The 22,998-nt window shown below is 38.8% G+C and overlaps 1 protein-coding gene across 3 annotated transcripts in view; it reads left to right on the top strand.

The window, feature by feature from the left end:
* BARD1 (BRCA1 associated RING domain 1) overlaps positions 1 to 22,998 on the top strand; it is a 39,458-nt gene that overhangs the window by 7,268 nt on the left and 9,192 nt on the right. For all 3 annotated transcript variants that reach the window (XM_051622931.1, XM_051622932.1, XM_051622933.1), the window contains 6 exons: positions 2,131 to 3,122; positions 9,719 to 9,799; positions 10,493 to 10,665; positions 18,294 to 18,402; positions 19,905 to 20,040; positions 21,040 to 21,132. In XM_051622931.1, the coding sequence (XP_051478891.1) occupies positions 2,131 to 3,122; positions 9,719 to 9,799; positions 10,493 to 10,665; positions 18,294 to 18,402; positions 19,905 to 20,040; positions 21,040 to 21,132 (1,584 nt within the window). The remainder of the gene's footprint in view (positions 1 to 2,130; positions 3,123 to 9,718; positions 9,800 to 10,492; positions 10,666 to 18,293; positions 18,403 to 19,904; positions 20,041 to 21,039; positions 21,133 to 22,998) is intronic.

The following is a 22,998-nucleotide window of genomic DNA, read 5'->3' as shown; positions in this document are numbered from 1 at the left end:
CAACTAGTAATGAACAGATCAGTTCAGGAATCCTTGTGGTTGATATTTCACAAGCTTTCTTGCTGCCAGAAGTGGTGTATACATAGCTCCCAGTGTAAATGCTGAATTGTGTTATGCTGCTTTAGATCCTTCTTCTGAAGGACAGAGCCTTTGATTGAATTTGTCACTTGGTTTTTAAAGTCTTACTGTGCTATACACTTCAAAAAGAATTCTGGCCATCACCAAATTGTTGCACAAATTACTTTTGCAAGCTGATTTTATTCTTGCTCTTTACTTGGAGATGACTGATAGTTCTAGCAGGTAAATATTTGCAAGTTGTGTAAACAGTGAAGGCAAGACAAGTAAATAGTAACTGTGTTTCTTATTTTGTATCTGTTTGCAATCAAGCTATTCCTCTTTTTAGATGTTATTGTCAGAATGAAATCGGGTATCTTTCTGAAGGGTAGATATAGATAGTTCAGAGAGTTCAGTCTTAATTTCAGTGCTTTCTTCCCTGTTTGCACCAAGCCCAGCCTTAGAGGAAAACCAGATAGCTGCAGTTCTGTACTTGATGGTTATCTTTAGGTACCTAAATGATTGATTAGCTGGCCTCAAGGTGTATTATTCTAGACTCAGACATTTTTGGTCTGATTCCTTATGTATTCCTCTAGCTAAATTTTCTAATACCTAGTGTATTTTAGTTCAAGAGGGAAGCAGGGTAATTTAAATCGAGATCGAGGAAACATTTAATCTTGAAATCTTGCTTTAAAAAAATCTGCAAATATCTATTTTGGTGTTAAATTACCAGCTACATGGTTCTGTTTTAAGTGAAATTTCAAGCTTTTTGTGGCTATGAGATTTGGGCTAGTGTGTCTGCTGTCTGTGGGTTTTCACAGCTAGCTGTGGAAAACAGGCTACAGTTGCTAACACCAAAAAGAACAGAAGGTACAGAGAAGACAGTTTTTCCCTAGAAAGTGAATGCACTGAAGATACATTGTTGCAGTGAGTGTCTTTCACTTTCAGTAATCAAGATTTAGTAGAGTATATTTCACGAATGTTTAAAAACCCCCACTAAAAATAGTAATAATGCTGCCTTACTTGCCTCACTAGGCAAAACTTGGTTTGGTGATTATTGCTATAAATAGTCACAAGACTTTTGTGAATGCTAGTTTAGTCCCCTGAGGTTGGAGGCAACAGAAAGAATGAGGTGTTTATTTACTTTGGAGGACTTGTCCAAACAACCTAAAATAACTTAGGTTTCCAAGAAGGAATCTGTAAAAAAAATCTTAGTTTTTTTTTGTACTTAAAGAGCTGTTGTCCAATTAAATTAGTGTTTAACTTAGAGGTCACTTTATGCTCCTTAATTTATTCCTAAGCCATTGAGGACACCAGTTATAGGCCTTGTTCTCAACTGTTACTTGAGACACTGAGAGTATAGGATATTAATCTGGTTATTGATTTGTAATATGCTCTACAACGTGACTTATGAAATTGCTCCACTGCATATTTTTAAAGAAATGTTTTAGATCATCAAAATGTGTAGCTTCCTTGGAATTATTTACTACCAAAGGGTAAAGGATCAAGGGACAGGACACAATTACTTACAGATTTTCCATATATTCCTCTGATTCATGTGCCATATCTGTGGAGTCAGTCAGAATTTGTGAGGGATGCTCAACATCCTTGTAAAGTATTATTTTCACTTGCTTGCAGTTATTCCCTGTTCATCTTCAGATGAACTGTAATGTCTTTGGAAAATTGTGTGCTTTTGTGTGTATGCACAGGCTACTTTGTTAAATGCATTTCCAAGGAAAACTCTGAGAGAACCAGTGTCTTTCCTCTCTTATAACCTGGTCAGAAATCTGTGCCTGTGCCGTGTTGTGAACCCAGCCTGTTGAGGACATGTCTGTCAGGGAGCTCACTTGCCTCATGGCTAGTTTAGCTGCACAGGGATCCCTGAGCCCCAGCGTGTCCTGTGACCTTGCCACTTGCTTTAGAACCTGTGTCTCTTCAGGAGCAAGGCAGTCAGGCATAGGTTGTATTTAGTAACACTTCATCAGTTGTTACAGTTATTATTCTGATCTTTTTTTCTATGTGATCTTCTACTGAAGGCAACCATAAATTATTTTTCCTCTTCCCTGATGCACTTAGACTCAACAGAAGGTATGTCAACACCAACAGAGTCAGACTTTGGAAAAAAGTGTAAGAAGGAACAGATAAAAATGTGGTTCAGCCCAAGAAGCAGGAAGATTAGATGCACCCTAAACAAGAGCCAGCCTAAGACTAAAAGCAATGACCTCTGTCAAGACACATCTTCAGTTTATGATTTCTTTCCTTCACCTCCTCATGAAAAACCCTCTAGGCCGACAAAAAAGCCAACACAGAGACAGAGTAAGAAGATGAAGAGGAAACGTCTAGCAGACATTAACAAAGTGTGGAGCTTTGAGAAGCCTGAGCAGAAAGGAGTTGAGGAGAAGACTCCCAAGGAAAAGTGTGTGACCATCTGCAGTCAACCATTAGTCTTGTGTACTCCAGAACTAAACAGCCCTGAAGAGACACTTCAGCAGGAGTCTGTAAAGACAGCTGATGACAGCAAAAATCTGGAAAGGGTGGAAATCTTGCCACAGGTAAAAGCATCAGAGAAGAAGGATAACAGTGAGGTTGTGTGCCCTGCACAAGTCAGCAAAGAAAAAAAATGTGCTACAGAGACATCGCTGTCAATAGAGAATGAAACTACACCTTTGAAACGTGGAAGGGAGCAATCCAGACTTCCAGTTACTTCCCAGTCTAAAAGACCAAGAACAGAGAGGAGCAGTATGGAGAAGTCAGCCAGACAGGTAGACTGCTCAGAGGAGTTACCTCAGGGTTACCCCATCTCCCTGAGGACTGACAAGACACCAATTCAAGTTTCTTCCTCTGGATCAAAAGTCGCTGACACTGGAATGAAGACAAGAAGCTCCACAGTCTTTCAAGCAATAAATAGTCGGTCACTTTCAAAACGTCCCTCCACCCCCTCAAAGTTGAAGACCTGTAATCAAGTAGGAATACCATATAGTCCTTCTGTGTTGAAGTCCCCTGGTGGTAACACAATTGCCAGAAGAAATTACAAAGGAGAGACTTTGCTCCACATTGCTTCTATTAAGGTAGGACTGTTGTCATTTTTTTCTAGTTCAAAAAAATCCTGGAAAACAGTTACTTCAGTATATCCTATTTCTGGAGGGGGAATATCTCATCCTGTGGTCTTTTTCTTCTAGGATTTTTTGTGATTTTCCAACCTGATTCTCTGGTTTGATAAATTACTATTGGAATTATCAAACGTGGTTATACTTGAGAAACTTAATGTACTACAGGGTCAGTTATACCTGTGAGTTGTAGGAAGTGAAAAACACTGAAATATTTTGGCCTTATGTACCAGAAAGCTGCCTCTGGTTTGTCATTAGGAGTTTAGCTAAGTGTTTCTGATCCCACCGAGTGATTTTGGTCAGTTTAGCTTGACCTGGTAACTCAGCCAGGGCAAGATCTGAATTATCTATATAAAGCTAATTCTATGCCAGCTTAATTGAGGTGATTTATTTAATAATCTTTGATGCAAGTGTTGACTGAAAGGGAATGAAAAGCTGCACCCTGGGGTTCCCATGCTGAGCCCTGTGCTCTGGGCATGCTGTCCTTACAGATGGTGGACAAGGGAAAATTGGAATAGAGTGGAGATATTTTCAGTACACTTGACTCCTGTGTAGGATCAGTGTTATTCTTGGAATGACAGCTGCCATTCATTTTGCTGTTATTATCTTAGCCAGTTTGTGCTGTGGTAGAACTTCATGGCTTTGCCCATTGCAAAGGATGTCCTTCCCTATTACTGTGTAAAAGCTGCCTGTAGGTAAGGTAAGTTGAATGATTCCAGTCAGACTCATCAGATGGCAGCTCTTTTCTGAGAGGTCATTTTAAAGAGTTAGTAGTGTGGCAATTTAAATGTACTTTGTGCTAAATCATAATATAGAAACACTGTGTGGCTAATAAACTGCCTGTACTGGTAGAACTGATTTGCCTGTAAGTATCCTGACATAAAGCACTTCAATTTGTTGAGACAAAGACTGTTCTTGATAAATAACTGCCCTTTTTCAAAGGCATACTAATAAGCCATTGCTGCTGCACAAGACCTTTTTAAATGGAAGTGGCAGCTGAGTTCAAATACCTTACTTCATGCCATTGATATGAAATTAGGGAGGAGAAAAGGAAACTGTCCACACAGGACTCAAGAGCTTTAAAGGACAGATCTTGTTGCCTCTTGTCCTAAGTCCTGTATATTCCTCTTTATTAAAGTACTGTTTACAAATCATCCTTTCATGATTTTCTGGGAATTTGTAGGGACGACTATTATGAGTGATTCTAAAAAGATTGATCTGTCTTGAAAAATTTTCACAGAGCAGTATGTCTGAAACTTCTTTGGAACACAAGTGTTTCACCTAAGAAAATAAACCATCTCTGCAGCTTGTTGTGAGTGAGACTTGGAGTAAACAGTGATACACCACTAAGGCAGTTCTTCATTTTGAAGATAAATGAGTAAAAATTAAACAGTTCATGCTGTAGACAAAAAAAGAATAACCAACTTTTGATATCCAAGCTTAGTGGTGGAGTTGGCACTGCTTGTTGGCATTGGTGCAGCCCTCTCAGAGAGAGGGTTAGAGCTGTTTCAGTGGGCTGGCAAGCTGACCTCCAGCTGTAGTGTGGGCAGACACGTAAGTCCTGTGTGTGCATTCATTTTGGTATCATCTTTTAATGTTTATAGTCACTGAACCGAAATGGGAAGTTGCTTCTCTTCCTCAGTAGTTTAGCTGTGGTTTTAATTCATTTTGTGTTGAGGTGATCATTAGTAAAGGCTTGTTTAGCTAGATAGGGGGTGATCTCAAAGTTACTATTCTCTTCTAAAGGTAATTAAATAAGGCAAGGAGACCGGTCTGTTGGGCATGGTCTTATTTTGCTTGCCTATATGTTTCTAGCTACTGAACATCCAGTGCAACACTGAGGAAGTTGTTTTACCATCAGAACTTCAGCTCCTCATCTGTAGAAGGAGGTTATGCAGATTATCTCCTTTCATTTGTGGTGTTTGTTGTTTTATAGCTTAATCGTAATTATATTATGGTGGTCCTAAGAAGATGCTGCATCCCCTGGTAGCCAGTAAATGTAGGCGCTGTTACTAGTCCATATTAAAGTGGATTAAAACTTAGTTGCTCAAGCCAGCATGATGTGAGGACTTGGTCTTTCTAGAGACTCATTGATCATGGGTTTTGGTAGCATTTTCCTTTTGTTAAGCAGTAAACAAGAAATAGTAGTGATTAATTGCCATGAATCTGCTGGGAATATGTGCACCGATTAAGGGTAGTATCCAGCAGGTAGCTTAAGACAAATATGAAGCAGTGCAATGGTTTCAAATGCCAAACTTCAGAATATGAGAACAGACCATGAGTCAAAGCAATCCATCTTCCCAAGTGCTCATTTGAAAGCTTAGAAACAAATTACCATTTGTTTTTGATAATGCTTGGTTGTTACTCCTCTTGTTTCCGAGGTGCATTAGACTTAACTTCTTTCTGTTTTCCTTTTGTTAAAGGTTAAGCATACCTACTTGTATACTTGTTAGTTAATAAATGGTCTGATAGGTGGGCAATTAATTTAGAGAAATCTGAGATGTGAAACTTGCCAGTTCCTGGAAAGAGTTGATGGGAGCATTCACAATTACTGTAAAGACTCTGTAATTCATACTTGTCCTTTTGACCACTTATAAATTGTAAATAGTTTCCCCCTCCTCCACCATAACTTAAGCAAATATATTTGGGTTTGAGAGGCAACTTTTGTTCATTTTTTTAATTGAAATGTTGAAGTCACTTAGTTACCTTTTAAAATAAAGGGAGGAGTGTTTGGTTGAAGTGGTACAGTTTTCTAGCTTAATTTTAATGTACTGCCCTAATTCTTTGGGACTCTTACTTTTGAACTGAACATTTTCAGTAACTTGATTTAAATGTGACTTTTGGTTGTGAATTGTCTGTGGTTAATGGAAATATTAAGGGGTAAAATGGAAAAAACCCCACACACCTACCTATAAAATCAAGCTGAACACTTGCAGTTCTTAACCATTTGTCTGCATTAACATCGTGGCATAATTCACTTGGAAAAAAAAGCAGGTGGAAAAACATTGTCTAAGCCAAGTGGGGATGTTTTTCGGGGCTTATGCCATGTGCAAGTGTAGGAACGAAATTCTCATTGGGAGGGAAGTGTTTGTAAAGCTGTGCAAATACCGTTCTCTGTGTAAGCTATTGCTGTCTTCTAGATCTGCCGACAGATGGCCCCAATGTCTTTCTTGCTTCCGTGGTTTTCAGGGCTCCCTTAAGCTGTAGCAGGGGAAGAGCCAACCCGTTGCATTATTGTGTTGTCACTCTACATGAGCTTTCTTATGAGCTTAAAATGTCCTTTGCTTTGTTTCTTGCAAACGGAAAATTTTACATTCTGCAGTAGTTTATTCCTCTTCAGGAGCTGGTTGTAATCCTTCATTGATAATGAGATTGAAAAGTGAACACTTCCCTGTGAATTGTTAGTTAGCATTTTTCTGCCTGGTGTTTGTCCTGTTCTCAACTTCTGAACAAGTGGTATCTCCACGTACATTTCCAGCCTGCTGTTGCTACAAACAGCTGATACCAGCTTTGAGGCCCCTCCTTGAATCATCTCAGGTTGTTATTACTCTCTATTTGGGACTGGAGGTTTTATTCTGGCCTTGCTAGATGAAGGAAATTCAGGGAGCTAAATATATAAATTCTATTTCAGTGCTAGTCAAAGCACAACTTTATCAAGCATGTTTGAATTAGTAATCTCAAAGCAATGTGTGGGTATAGGTGTAGTCTTTTCTGCTTTCTTGTGGAGGAAAGACACATGGTATGGAGATATTTGTGGCTAGGACTTGCCCCCCTACCAGATGCTTAGCCTTTTTTGTTTAGAGTTGAGCAAAATACTAACTTTTAATTCCATCAGCTCTGGTAGAACTGGTTAGTGTGTTAACTGCATTTTTTTTACTTTTGGATCACTACCAGATGATGTTTGTCCTCTTTGCAGGAGGCACCCTAACACGTCTGATAAGGATCTGCTTCTTGAAATTTTGTCTCCTTTTTAACTAGGTATTCACAATATAGTAAATGACTGAACAGACTCTGAAGGGAACAGAAGGCATGTTCTCCTAGCTATTAACAATTTTGTTAACATATCTCTTGTAATGTCTGACAGCACCCATCCAGTCATTGTGCAGTACAGCTGGCATGACAGCTTCCCCTCCCTTTCTGTCACTCATTGCTAGGTGCTGGTTGCAGGGAGCAGGTTCCATTTACAGCTGAGGTGATGAGAATCTTTTTCTTCTCTAAACAGCAGAACACCAATTTTCTAATTTTAACTTGCACCTGAATTTCATTCTATGGCTATCATCAGTACTGGTGTCCACACCAGCAACATTTCCTTTGATAAAACTGCAGTAATGTTTTACAAATCAACACTCACAAACTGTTCTGAAAAGCTGTGTTTCTACCTAATGCCCACAAATTATTAGCTACACTTACTGCTTTAAAGGAGTATTCTTGAAGTGTCAAACCCTTGCTGTACGTGTTTGGAAACCTAACTTTAAATGATAAGCTCAGATCTTGCTCATTATAGATAATTGTATCTTCTCTCTGTAGAAAAAGATCTAGTGCTGAGCACTGTTTTAGTTGCCTCTGAATAAACTTCAGGTTTGATGCATGTCTATTACCTTGCAACCATAAGGTATTCCAACAGCAGCATATTCTTTAATTGCTTTGAAAAAAAACCCAACATTTTGCTGGGACATCTGGGTTGTGAATATAACATGAAATTTCTGATGTGGTAATTTGGCTGTTGTAAAGCCAGTGATTCCCAACATTTTTGGGTGAATTTTGAGTTTCCATTTGTTGCTTGCTGGATGTATTTCTGTTGAGCAGAGTCTGTCTTAATATTTTCCTCTAACTAAAGAGTAAAGATTAAAGCTATTTTGTTTTTTCAGAGTGTTTCTTGATAAGACAAAAAAAGGTTTAAGTTTATTTTTGTTGTATTTAAAGCTTAATTCAATATTATCTCACTTTTTCTAAGGTATGTTGTGGTGTAACAGGAACTCCTTGACTTGCCACTATTTAAGGGCATGGAACTTTCTGTATATCATGGATAAAACTTCTCTTCCCTCTTCTAAGTCCTAATATTTTATATATTCTAAGTTTGGCCAAGGGGAAGAGCTAGGATACCAGTTTTATATTAGTCTGTTCATTGGGGATTGCAATACCTTAGTCTAGAGAAAGTGTTAGTGGTCGTCTCAAAATGCTTGGTTGAGGTGGATCCTGAACACCAAAACAAAGTCAGCCCCCCCAACATCCCCCCCAACCTAAAATAAATAGAATTGGGGAACTGGTGGCAAACAGTGAGGAAACTTGAGGCTACTAGGCTAGTTTAGCCTCTGGAAAGCTTATTTAGGTGGTTTTGGTCGTTAGATGAGACTTTGCAATGTCCTCTTTCCCTGTTAGTGTATCAGTATAACTGTGCCTAATCTGTTATAGTGCAGGTAAATGCTTTAGAGGTGTGGGACAGCCTGGCCCTATTAGTTGTGTATCTGCAGCTGTGGAGGGTTCCCAACACTGCAGCAAACATTGGAACAGCCTTTGTGGTGCCTCTTCCAGTAAGGCAGACCTTTGCCATTGCTGCTCTGTAGTAACAAATGCCAGAAGCAGGAACTGGCTGACAAGGCACAAAGTGAGTTTTAAGAACCAACCTGCTGGGGCTTGGATGGGGAAAGGAGAAGGAGGTCAGAGTCTGCTTGGTTTTGGTTTCTTTGAGTTAGTTTTTCCATCTTGTTTCAAGACCTGCACTGCAGAGATTTCCTTGCCTCAGCTTCTGCAGGAGGCTTCTCCTTGCCTATTTATAGCTTGATCTGTATATGCTCCAATCTTATTACTGACTTTCTCTCTTATTCTTGACTTTTAAGAGTGTCAAAACCTCTGATTCACAAATTCTGCTCAGTTGCTTCCTTTGCCTTGTCTCTACTGAACCTTTTTCCTCTTCTCCTAATCTCTGCATCAGTTTCTACCCTTTTTCACATACGTTTCCTTATTTATAGTAAAATCAGAATGTAGTGTTCTTCCAAAAAGCAAATTAAAACTGTGTTTGTAGAATAACTGTCAGAGAAAGTGTCAGGGAGATTCAGCATGAGTAATAATAATTGCAGTGCTAAATAGAAGTCTTTCCCTTTTCCTTTTGGCTTGTGGGAAAACAATTTATATAGGCTTGTCAGGCTTCTTAGTCTATTTCACCTGTGCATGTTTCTAGTCAGTTACTTAGATTAGTTTGACAAAAATGTTAAAGTACAAGGAATTTGTGAAAAAACGTTCCTGGTTTTAATCCTTGTAGTTGACTGTAGTACACAAATTGCAAGCAGCACAAATTTGTCCATTCATTAAGTCTTATGTGAATGTTTTTATTTAAAATTATATATCTGTGTAAACATGTAGGTGCCTCTAAATGAACAATAATGGTAACTCAGTGGTCTCCAAACCAGCTGAGTTTTTGGTATCCTGGCAATAAATGGAAGACTTGTGTAATAACATTTTTATTGCAGTTAATTTTATGATTCTACTTCTCTCCCATTTTTGTTGTCTTTGTGTGCCTTCATTACATTTTAGTAACTGTGGGGTTTTTTCCTGTGTAGGGTGACTTAGCAGCTGTTGAACAGCTGCTGAAAAATGGGGCAGATCCCAATGTCAAAGATAATGCTGGCTGGACACCACTGGTGAGTGTTGAAGACTTCTTTCTGTTGTTACCTGTCTTGTAATAAGATTTCATTGCATCCCTCCTTTCCTCTCTCATATCTTAGTTCCTTTTACATGCATTTAGGTGACAAAATTATGCAAAGTGAAGAAGTGAAGATAAACGAGATTTTATTAGCAACAACTGCCCAAATCCAACTCTGCTTTGCTGGGGTAGGGCATGCCAAGAAATCTATCAGCCTGTGATTCTGCAAGTGCAGAAAATACAACTATGATAACTAGAAAAATGATCTATTGCAGACAATGTGTATATTTTATGGTTTCTTAATATCCTTGGTGTTTTTTACCATTTTGGAAATGTGTCAAGTAATTGAATGAAAAAAATATTCACTTCAAGTACAGAAAATAAACAAACAAAAAAAACCTTCTTCCTCTCCTGAAGAATACTCTTGACAGAGTTTGTAATGTGGGAGGCTTTGTTCCTGGCAGTCTAGTTTGCACACAATTGGTCTATGCTCAGTTCTTCTCCTGGCTTTTATTAGTGCTAGTTCCAAGGTTAATTCCTGTGTGGAATGCAATGCAGTATCCTTTCCTTGTCTTCCCCAACCACCTACTGAGAGGTGTTTGAAAATGAATGTGTTAACGGGTGTGGCAGGAGTCCTTCCTCTGAGTTCTGTTTCACTTGAGTTTTCTCTCCTGTGGGTTCACCTGACTAGCATGAGGCATGCAACCATGGGCACAAAGAAGTGGTGGAGCTGTTGCTACAATCCAAGGCACTGGTGAATACCACAGGCTATCAGAATGACTCGCCGCTTCATGATGCTGCCAAGAACGGGCACGTGAGCATTGCTGAGCTGCTGCTTTTGCATGGTGCCTCCCGTGATGCAGTGTAAGTACACCTGGGATGGTATTTTAACTGTGGCATTAACTGCAGCTACAACTTCTGGGGTGTCTGCTAAGTCAATATGAAGTAAAGCCTAGTAATAAATGTAATTTATGTGAAGTGAGGAGGGTGTTAATCGTATGCTCTGCTATACTTATCCTCTTTTTCCAGGTGGGTGTTTCCTTTCTATCTTTCTTTGTTTTAAGCTTTTGAGGACCTCCAAGTGATAAATAGCAGGAGTATTGGAAACTGTACTAGGCAAGTTAAAAAAAAAAAAAAAAGCTTATCCTATTCTTATATTTTGCTGTTGTTATCTTGTTATAGCTACTGTCAGACCTAAGATGCTGAGCTAGATGAGTTTTGAACTGCTACAGCTGTTTTTGTGTCTTTACTACAGTACTTGCTAGCAGAAGGTGTTTTGGTCCGGTCTATGCCACCTTCACACAGGCAGAGATTAGGGGAGTGTTTTTTATTTTTTCCATTCTGGATCAAAGCACTAATCCTTGCTACACTTTTTAATTAAAAAAAAAAAAGCTTATAAATATTTTCAGTTGAATCTTCTACACATTTACACCCCCTGAGTATTTAGGTATTTGTGCATAGGAGGTGCTAAAGAATCTGTTAGTCTATGAATAACCCTGCAAGCTATTAGCATTTCAGACACTGAATGTGGTTTTAGGTGGTGTAGTATTGCTGTTGTGCCAGGGCCTGCATGTATAAAACTTGAGTCCAATGCGTGTTGTCCATAGGTGTGTGTGTGTAGTAACAGGATAGGATGCAGTCTTGCATGACATTAATTTCCTTGCCAGTCACATTAAGCAGAATAAGTTCAGCTTAATCACTTCTGCTCTTGATATTTGCTCTCGAAGCTTACAGAATTAAAGTACTCTGTGGAAAGCCACAGGGTTTTAAAAACAGTCCTAATCTTGAATATACTGGAGTTTAAAAGAAAAAAAAAAACAAAACAGCAAACCCACTAAACTTCAGCATGAAAAAAATAAAACAAGGATCAGTTGTTCATCTTCACTTTGTACTTGAACAACAAAGACTAGTGCATTACACCTTGAAAAGCTGGCAGCTTCAGAAGCTAATTTTCAAGCTACTTGAATATTAGGAACTGGTTGTGTGATACCACGTATCTCTCTGGGATTTGAGAGCATAGCAAAGCCAACAGCTTTGACACAAGGATTTGTCAGGACTTGAAGTACTGGTAGATTTGTACAGCCATGACTCCACATGCCAGCAGTGGACTCTCCAAGTCTCTCACTAGCCTTAGTCTCTGCTGCTTGTGTTCAAGCAAACTGAGATGAAGCTGAACCTCTTCCAGCTCATTCTACCTGAGCAAACATGACTTTTTATTGAAACAGGAGCTTTTTAATCATGGAGGGAGAGGTTTATGTAAACCTTCAGCTCTGTTCTAGCTTTTCACTGAAGACGGGTAATGTTCAGGAATAAATAAAGTGATACAGGCTATGTCACAACTCTGCAAGTAGCTCTGTCTTGCAGTACCTCTGAGTATCAAAAGTGTCTTCTGACCCACTTTTAAGTATGCACTGTTCTTGACTTAACCTCCAGAGTACTTGGAATCTTGTGTGTGTGGTGTTAATAAATATGTATGCAGTTTTTTTCATTTAACTAAAAATCTTCCTGGGAACAAATTTAACTGCTTTTAATCTTTGTTTCAATTGTCTGGCAAAAGGAAGCACAGATGCTTTGGCAACAATCCAGTCATTTCTGTTCCCCCTGGAAAAATTGAGGCTTCTGAATCTTCTATAGGCTTGTTCTTTATCTCTGGCTGAAATGCTACTGCACATGTTACTATTGCATTGATGATGGAAAGGGGTTGGTTCTTCCCCCCTGCCTATTTTTACAGGGAGCATTAGAGATACAGAGGAAGGGATGGACAAGCAAAGTGTTCAGGCTGGAAAAGTAAGGCTTTACTGACCTCTTCCAAACACTACCAAGAAGCAGCAGAAACAAGAACAGTATGTCTGGAACTTCTGAGGATGTCTTGTGCCTTCCTTCCTTTCTATGCCCTGCTTGCTTCAACAATGAATGGTGCCATGGTCTTTTCCTGGATCATGACTTTGCAGGTCTCACAGGATTTTTTTATTCCACTGCCTCTGGTGGTTGTTGTTCTAATTTAACAGTGGTTGGCTTTGTCTAGATAAGTGGATTTGAACCTTTGTTAATGAAGAAAGGTTTAAAGATTTTTTTCTGGTGGATGCAGGTGCTCTTATAATGAAGTCACATCTGACAAGAAGCTTGCTTCTCTTCAGTTACTTTCCCCTAGATCCCTGAGAGCTGCAGCCCACAATTTTAAAAATAGGAAGTGAGAACAGGGTGATCACTTAAGATGTTGCAGTTATGTTGTTTTTTTTTAGTATAGTTGGTTGTAGTTGGCCTCTTTGTACTTAATGCAGGATCTGCTCACCTTCACGTTATTACTTTAGGGTCTTTCATGTAGATATTGAGCAGGGATGAGAATTTGCAACTCTACTCAAAGCTTTAGTCTCTTTAGGAATGCACCTGAGGAATGCCTTAGCTTCAGAGGTATGCAGTGTGTGAGTTAAGACTGTACCTAACCAATTTTGCCACACTGATAATTTAGTCTAATTTTAGTTTTCTTTTTTAAATGTATGAAATTCTCTTTAGTCCTTTAGTGGGCTCTTCAGACTCTCAGTGAACTAACTTTCAGCCCAGGAGAGGGCCCTCTTTATCTTGGCATTAGTGATTCTTCATTACCTCATGAGGGTGGGGAGGAGAGTTTGATTAGTTCACTGTGGTTACTTAGTCTTTTCCTTTAGCTAAAAGCTAAATAAAATGTGCACATGATAAACGTATTCATATGTTACTTGGGACAGTATGAAATATATAGCATGAAACCTCACAAAAGTGACTCATGTTTTGCTCCTGTTTTGACTGTAGAATTAACTCAATTTTGTCTTAGTGTTGCTTGTGTGTTGGAGAGTTAATCTACTGGTAAAAAATAGAGCTTGTGTTGAATAGCCTGCTTAGAGCAGTAGTTTTGAAATTTAGTATGATACTCAATTGTGCAAGATTAAATATTTTTAAAAGATTTGCAATGTTTACTGACAGCAGGCCCAAAGGCAGGTAAGATCCACTGGTCTGTAGAGGGATCTAAGATATGTCTGGGAGCAAATACAGGCTCTTTCTAAGGGACCTCGATTCACAAGACACACAGGTATTAGCATAACCCCATCCACCAGGGAGCTCAGGCTTCACAACTTCAGATTTAGATCATCAGGCTCACAGACCTCTCAAGTGCACCTCACTCAAAGTGTCTTTCAAGATAATTTTTCTCCTGGCATGTTAATACCTAGTGCATTAAGAAGTTAACTGTATGTAGTATGAAACAGCTGCATATCTTTTGGACCAAGCAAATACAGATGAGAACTAGCTCTTTTACCAGAAAGCAATCCTGGGATTTCAGTATTCCTTGACCATCATTTTTTTTTAATATATTTTTTTAATTTGTAAGATTTAATAATTGTGGCACTTCACTCACCTTCTGAAATTTTCACTGACTGAGGAAGATATGAACTACAAATGAAAAATATTATATGGACCAGTGGACCTATTAATTGTCCTGCTGGTCTAGTTAATTTTTTTAAGTTAATCTCCTACACATAGCTAATTTATACTTTTATAGCTTTTTTTTCATGTGCTCACTCTCTTGAATTCTGTCTTTTTTCCTTGCTTCATAGCAAGCCAAGTGATTTGAAAAATTAGATCTGTGCATTTGCAATTTCACAGTACTTCCTAAATGCTTTCACTCAAATGAGCTATCTTGCCAGTTCTTCATGCACAGTAAGTTTAGCATTAGTAAAAAGTGTTGTGTTGTCCTATTTTTTTAGGTGTTAGCTGTCGTTGAGTAGTTGTGAGTCTGTGGGAGTGTATAGGGATAGGCTGTGGTCCTTTATTATAAATGGCTATGGGGCAAAAAGTATTGTAACCTGTGGTTAATTTCAGGAGGCATTAGACCCATGACACTGACATAACTTTGTCTGCTTTTTCCAAGTCAAGATAATGCATCACTTCACTGTCTTAAGTGTAAGACAGTATGTTTAACTTCTTGCTGACAGCAGGCTAATTAAAACCTTGGCTCTGTTTGGATATCTAAGCTGGTCTTTCTGACTACACAGATGAAATTTTCTTCCTTCTGTCAGGTTCAAAAAATTTTTCTGCTTAGCACAGTCTCAAAATGTGATTCTAGCTGGAGAGCTCCAAACTGGTCAGGTTCCTCATAGGAATTAGTGGTTACAGTATTGCACTGGGACCTGGTTCCAGGACTTCCATTCCATAGTCAACTCTTACGGAGCTTGGGTAAAACTTGGGTTAGGCTCAGCTGTGGAACAGTAAGTAACTTCTGGTATCGAATTGGAACAGCTTACTACTCCTGATTACAATTTATTACATAGTCATTGTTAGCTTGTGTCAGAAGCTGTGGAAGTTTGTGGCTTCCAAAGAAGTGACAAAAGTGTCTGCCTGTTTTTGTTCTTTTTCTCTAGTCACTTAGTTACTGAAGCATTTAAAAAGTAGCTGGTAAGTTTCTTTGCCTCTGTTGTCTTCATACCTAAGACTTCAGCAGTGTTGCCCCATAAACTGAATCCGATTTCTAAAGCTTTTCATAAGAAGTGCTTTGATCTGTCAGTCCTTAAGATGTCATCTATCATCTCATCTAAAGTCATACTCAGCAGATTACATTGACTTGCTCTTCACTGAGCTCATCTTTGTTGTCAGCACAGACATCTCACTCTTTGATTGGAATTGGTTCTAGCTATAGTAGCCCTCTACTGACTGTTCAGTACCTTGATGACTGACTAATAGGAGACTGCTTGCATCAAAGGATACATCTGACTCTTGAATGTTTAAAAGAGCTTGCAAAAAGTCCACTTGCATTCTGGTAAAAAGAAGTACGTCTTGGGCATCTCGTATTCTAGCTAAGCACCAGAGACACTTATTTCTCTCTTGTAGAAACAATTGTGTCTTCTGAGTGTGGAACTTGTTCTGATAAGCAGTCACGTGCACCAAACCCATGCTCAATCCATCCAGGCTGACACTAGGAGCACACAAACACAGTTACTGATATTTCTAAAAATGCTGTGTTTGGGTGTTAGGGTGGACCTCGTGTACGTGTCCCACTTAATTTTGTTTTGCAAACTGGGTCAAAACGCTTTTTTTACTCTGAACAAGGTGGATGATTTCCCATGTTCAGCTTGGCTGAATAGTTGGATTTGAGCACACATTTTTGCAAAAAGCTTCTGTTTCCCATTCCTGTGGCTTAATGGTGTTCTCGTGGCTGCACAGACCTGGTCCTTGATCCTGATCATAGGGCTAAAAATAGTACACATTCTTAATATAAAGGAATTCAACTGACAATTGTGCCAACAGACTAGGAAAGATCTCTTTCTGACCATGGTTTTTGGATGGCTAGTGGGTGCCTAAATAAAAAGAACAAATACACCATACTCTAAATCTGTTGTCTGTATGTGTTCATTATCTTAGATGTTATTTTGTAAACCCCTTTTTCTCCTGTTTTATCTACTTTTTCTCACTTAAGCTCAACAACCTGCTGCTTTGCAAATACTCAAAACTCTTAAACCCGTCCCTTGATGGGTTCCTTTTTTTCAGACCTGAGCTGCCAAGCTTGTCAGCTTTTACTTTAACTGTACCTTAACATCCCATGAATAGCCATTAATTCTTCAATGGTGCATCATGACAGGATAGCATTTTGCAACACACTGGCAAGAAACAACTGAAAAGATTTAAAAAATGGGGAAAAAATTTTAAGTGAATACAGAAGAGTTAGCTGGAGTCCTCATTTGTGCAGTTTAATTGGCAAAAAATGTTCTATATTTAACTGTGGTGGCCTATATATTTATCTATGGTAAACATTCAAGAATATTTTTCCAACATTCAAGGATCTTACTGTGATTTATGGGGGAGACACTCCCAATCCTCTGCTACTCATATGCAATGATTTCCTCCCCCTGCTTAGTTCACAGTAAAAGGTCAGTCTAAAGGTGATTTTGGTGTGTGCTAATTCCACCACCAGCCCATATGCATTGTTCAAAGGAACTGTCCTGCAGCAGTTTGAGTTGAATATGGCCCTTATTTAAAGAAAGGGCAAGAGCTTCCCTGATGGTGCATGACAAAGCAGGAACAGCATGACAATATTTAATGGGCTGCAACTAGCAGGACTGGGCTGAGATTTAACCAATTATCTTTTAGTCTGCAGAATTTGTATTATACCAGCTCTTTGCTCATTAGAAACACAGAATAGCTTGGGGTTGGTAATATTGTAAAATTAGTAATTGTGAAATACCATCCCAGAACCTTCTGGATGGGATTTTTTTTTTGTGGATTGTTGTTTTCCCAAGAGGCTCTGTTAGTGAGCAGGGCTCAGCTAGGAGCATAGAAAGGTGCTAAGGTCAGATGCATCTTTCAGCTTTGCACTGGCCAAAGCCCCCCACTTAAGTCAGAATGAAGACTTAAGGATTTGAGCCTCTCTTTGGGCCTGGCTGAGTTATGGCCTTATGTATAATTCCCTATAAAGAAAGCTTCCTAGAGTCCTGCTCTGCACAGGAACGTGTGGCTGAGACTGTGCTTTGAAGATGTAATGTTTTTTTGACCTCTTTAAGTGTTTAATTGTTTGATGACTAAGCTTGCCAGATTTCAGATACTAAGTCAAGGCTTTGTTCTTGGTGACAAGCTCCCCCTTCATAACAAGCTCTTATTATGCCTTTTGAGAGCTGGAGCTACATGAGATGGGAGAAGAGGATCAGCTGAAATAGCCATTATTCTTGCAAAGGGCAGAGCAAGCAGAATGTTTCCTGACAGTACTGGCCAAGGATCATGTTAATGGCAATTATACCTGTTCTGTGGTGAAGAAGAGATAGAAGTCATAGCTATGTTTGATGTTGTGTTTCTAGCAAATCATATCTGTCTGAGTAAAGCTAAAAGAACGGGGGAGAAAATGGGTCTTGAAGCATATCTAATAACGAAGGGATGCCACATAGGATGATTGGTGTTCAACACAATTGGCAAACCATCAAAACCCTGAATGAATTTGCTATGATGTGTTCTGTGGAACAGCACACTGAGGGAAAATGAGGTGCATGCTCACATTTTGGAACTGCAAAGGAGCCACTGTTCCCCAGTAGGAAGCAGCTAGCTTTCCCCACAGAAGCACAACCCCAGCAAGCTCCATCCAATGTTTAACACAGTACGTAGAAACCTCTGACATCTTTTATGGCCAAAGGGTAAACCAAAAATACATTTCCTAGTTGTATGACTGGCAACGAAAGATTAAAGTGAAATTCCTGGGTCTTGTGAATGATACCAAAGTGCATCTTGAAAAGTTCAACGAGTGGTTTGTTTAACTGAACATACTGCTCTGAACAGCCTTTACTTCTCAGTTGAATGCAGCAGCTTGTAATTCGGTATCCATCTGTCCTGGATGCAATTCTTACTTGAAACTTCATGGCTTTTAGCTGAAATTACATATTAATAAGAAAGTGGGAGGGAAAGATACCCAGCTCATGTGCCCAGTTAGTTAAGAATCATGTCACATTTTATTTACGTAAACCCATCTGTTCTTGTTTTGCCAGTAATATATTTGGTCTGCGGCCTGTGGACTATGCAGAAAGTGAAAAGATGAAATGTGTGCTCATGTTACCAGTGAAGAATCAATCACTTTCACTTAACCAATCCTCTGAGGTGAGTGTGTTTGGCGTTTTTGTTTTACTTACTAAAGACGATAAGTTAATCGTGTAAATATTGAAAGCTTGGACCAAAGTACAGTATGTTAGGTATCTTTACAGGGAGATATAAAATAGGCTGGGAAAGTAACTTGGACAGTATTTCTAGAATGTACGTGGGACACACAAAGCTGTGTTATAGCTTTATCTGAGAAAAAAAAAAGGGTGTTTCTTGTGATGTGGGAATGCACGCTGTGTTATTCTTGAAGTATCATTGATTGAACTTTGCTATTGTTGTTGGTGTTCTGTGTATTTAAATTGGTTCTACTTGCCAAACTGGCTGAAAGCAGCAGCAGTCTTTACTCCAGGTGCTTTGTGTGTCTTTAAAAAGCTGTTCCAGTATTGTCCTTTGTCAAACGGTGAAGATACCAGCTCAGGAGTAGAAAACAGCTTTTGAAAGATTGTTTTGAGGTTTCTGTTTTTCCCCTCTTCTGCAAAAGACTTCTCAGGACTTGTGACCAAAATTGGGTTATTCAGACTTAACAAGCTACTGCATTATGAAATGCTTTGTGCTTCCTAATGAATGATGATTAAACTGATGTGGCTGGTACAAGCAGTCCTAGTCTACTCCAGGGTGTACAGCCAGTTATGATCCTTCCTACTTCATTGAGGTAATAAGATACCCATTGGCCAAAAGTAAACTCTTGCACCTAACTTGGCAAGGATGTGACTGTTCCTCCCACGTGTCAAATGTGAGTTGCAGCTCTTGTGTCTCAACCAAAACAATCACTATTGCATTTGCTGTGGGATGAGTGTGTGCCAATGGTTGGTTAGCAGCTCATATGGAGGGTGTGATCCAAAGCCTAAGACTTTAGGGTAGCTGGATCTTGAAGATATATCTGTACTATGGAATCTGGGAGTACTTAGGAAGATCCAGGAGCTGAAGTATCACATCTATACCAGCATAACACTTGAGCAAGCAGTTCTTCTTACTTTGCATTGGAAATAGCCACATAAAAAAATCTACAGCCTTCATTACATAACGTGGCAATGTATTAGGGATGTTTTAGTGCAAGGCACTGTGGGTGTTAATTATATAGGTTACTCAACACATTGGTAGTGTATCTGGTGGCAATAACTCACTAGAAGTAGGAGGCTTCACAACTTCATTAGGAATTTTTTTTCACCTTCAACACTGCAGTCAGCAAGGCTGTTTACACAATATTCAACCAGCTATATGTGTGCACACCAGTGTCTTTTGTTTGTTTTTTTTTAAAAGAAGAAAAAACTGATGCACAAGCTGTTTTGGCAACTTGCATAAGCTAAACAAAATACCTCTAATGTCAAGCTTTTTTCTTCTAGAGCTGGTTTGTAACTGATTTATTTAGGGACCCTATCTGCTAAGCTTGCCATGAGTTGTTTTTCAAAATACTTCTTATTAAATAGAGCTGTCAGAAAAGTTAGTTGCTTTCTTTGTGTTCCCAAACATTCTGCTTATTGTAGGATTTGCTGTTCATGCAGGTTCTGAGCTCCAGCCAGCCAAGAGATGGACCTCTTGGTATACTGGGGAGCAATCTTAATTCCAAGCAAGAGAAATTGCTGGACAGACTAGCAACAGTTCTGAAGGCTCGAAGGTATACTGAGTTTAACAGCAGAGGTATGTAGACTTGTTGAAATGTCTCTGTCCAAATAGAAGTAATTACAGTTCTGCACTTCATTGTTTAAAATAGTAGGAATGGGGCTTTTTTATCATTCCTAATAAGTCTGGTTTCTGAAATCCCTGAGTTACAGCCCTAGATTGTGTGTTGTTGCATGTAAACCCATGTAAGACCTGCCCAGTTACTGAGGCAGGAGACTCTAGGGGAGCCACAATTTGGCAGTATTTTGTCTTGTTTAAGATCTCTTAAGTCCTCCTGACAGACCTCTTCTCTTTACACTTCTTTTACCAACTTTAAGCTTCCTGCTCATATGACACATCCTGAAAGGTTTTTATCTTTTTATCATAAGTGAGCCAAAGGGAGATGATGTCTTTAGAAGGATCATGTCACTGGCTAGAAGTTTACAAATTGCTTCTCACATGCTACCTTCCTTCAAATATTGTTGTTCTTTAAGACAATGGAGCAAATTTATGGGGCTTGGGGGTCTTTTTTGTTCCCTTTGCAGGGTGGGGGAATCTTGTCTTAATCCTACCTATTATTTTTTCTTTAAGTGTTGCTTCCCCTTGTGAAAGAAAGGCAAAGTGATTTCCCCCTGCAATCTTTGACTGATTTCTAATTACTACCCCAGAATTGTGAGTTGAGTTCTATTAGCAGGGAGATCCCACAGTCAGACTCTTAAATATAACTTTAAAAGGACTGAAAAAAAAAATCTATTCTATAAACAGGAGCCTCCTTTCAAGTTTTAAGTGTTAGCTTAGAACTGCAAAAACATGGCTTCCCTTTTTCACAGCAAGTATATATTGAAACCCACAAAATTTCCAATAGCTCTTCTACTTACTGTTGTCTTAGTCTCAAAAATCACATACTTGTACTGGAAAGAGTGGTTGATAAATTATGATAGGCTATTTATTCTTTAAATGGTGATTGATTGCTTTTTAGCCAGGCATGGTTCTGATTTTTATGTGCTTTTAGTTCTACCGATGTAATCTTTCTCCTAGTAACTCATCTTGTTGTCCCTGATGTTCCAATGCCAAGTACTGTCAAATGCATGATGGCTGTTCTGACTGGATGTTGGGTCCTCAAGTTTGAATGTAAGTACTAAATATATGGGATTCCTTGGTCTTTTTAACCAGAAGTTGTAGGTCCAATTCCAGAGAATTTTAATTTTCAGCAACTGCCCTAATAGCTTAACATAAAGTGTAAGGTTGTTGTTTTTTAATCTCCTGAATGACAAGAGATTTAATTAAATACAACTACTCCTTTCTTGGCAAATGTGTGCATTTAATTATTAGATGTATTAGGTAGGTCATACCCTAAATATCAGAGAGGAGTGAATTTGTTCATTGCTCATTGAGGGTGATTTGGAAGCCTATGGATAATATCCTGGGAGAGGAGGAAGGAATGCCTTAAATTGTTGGATTTCTCTTAAGCAGCTTCCATTGAAATTGCTAGGAAGCTTTTGCTTCCTTGGCATATGTGATTAAGGTCTGTAGGAAGGTGAGGTGTTGCCTATTTATGGATAAGCTGAGATGGATTTAATAACCTCCAGTCACTGTGATGATGAGCAGAAGGGAGATGGTTTCCTGTTTGGAAGTAGGGATGCAGCAGGAAACTCAGAATGCCCAGAAGAGTTGTTTGGGTTGTGTAGTTGGAAAGGGTGTATTTAGGTGCTCTGGGATCATAACCTGTTTAAGACTGAATCATCTGTTTCTGTGGTGAATCACTTTGCAGGTTCTTGGCTTCACTCAGTTCAGCAGGTCTGCACACCATCATGTGTGCTAGGGTGGTTTTCCTGTATTTCATTTTATCTTTAGGCTACACATCTGCTAAGGAGACTTCACCTGAGTTGTAGGAAGATGCAATTAGTGACACCTGAGTTTAAATCTTCATGGAAGAACTTTTGTATTTAGAAGTGATTGGAAAAGAATAAATAAATAAATAAAATTGTGTAGAGGTTATTCAGGGAATATTTTAATATTTTTTGTTTTCAGCTGAGTTTTATGTTGTTAGTACTGATTAGTACAATCCTAACTGCTAATGCTCCCAGCTTAGTAAGCAACATACTACTTAAAAGCAAGTGATTCTCCTCCCTAGTGGGAAATGTTAGTAATAACTCATGGGGTCTGATGCAGCTAAGTGCCTATAATTAACAGCACCACTCCATCTGTTCCCACCAGTCTGTTATTAGTCTTCTTCAGAGTCATTACAAGTTAAAGATTGTTATAACAAATAATGAGACTCCTGCTGATGGAACATTTGTCTAGGAAAAAGAGGTCTTTGCTTCCCTCTTCCATATTTTCTCTCTTTATTTACCTTGGCTTTTTGACTTCTGTTTGGATAAGTTTCTTTAAATGTGATGCAAATAAACTTCCAAAAGTGTGTGTGTATCCTGGCTTCTGTCAAACCAACTGCAAATAAATTGAATGAGTTGCTTATAGTTCAGTGTTCTAAACCATTCACTTCCAGTAAATTCATGTTCAAAAACTTCACTGAAATATACAAAGAACAAAGCTCAGTGTAGTACTTAATGAAATGCTGACTGTGCATAAGTGAGTATTTGAAATTTTTTTACTCCAAGGTAAGCTTCATTTGACTGTTATTTCTAAAGTTATATTTATAGATGGCACATAATTATACCGCTTTAAAAAAAACTACTGCCCTCTTGCAAACAACAGTATTTCTCTTAAGAGTGTGTTTCTGATGTTAACTCTTCCATGATAGCAGGTTTTCAAGCTGTATTTCTCTAACAAAAAGCAATTTCCTTCTCTTGTATAATTCTAGGGTGCTTCCATTCACGTATGTATGTACACACAGATAAAGCATCCAGAGAGGTAACGTGGAATTTTCCAGCAGAGTCTGAGCTAAATGTAAGGCCTCTAATTATGGGAGAGTCAAGATTTAAATATGTATCTTCAGTTTTGGGGTTCAGGTAGAAGGTCTTCAGGTAGAAGGTGAGG

This window comes from Apus apus, chromosome 6 (genome assembly GCF_020740795.1).
Source record: "Apus apus isolate bApuApu2 chromosome 6, bApuApu2.pri.cur, whole genome shotgun sequence".
Lineage (NCBI taxonomy): Eukaryota > Metazoa > Chordata > Aves > Apodiformes > Apodidae > Apus > Apus apus.
The sequence above is the reverse complement of the archived record's forward strand: the minus strand, read 5'-3'. Positions and strand labels throughout refer to the sequence as shown.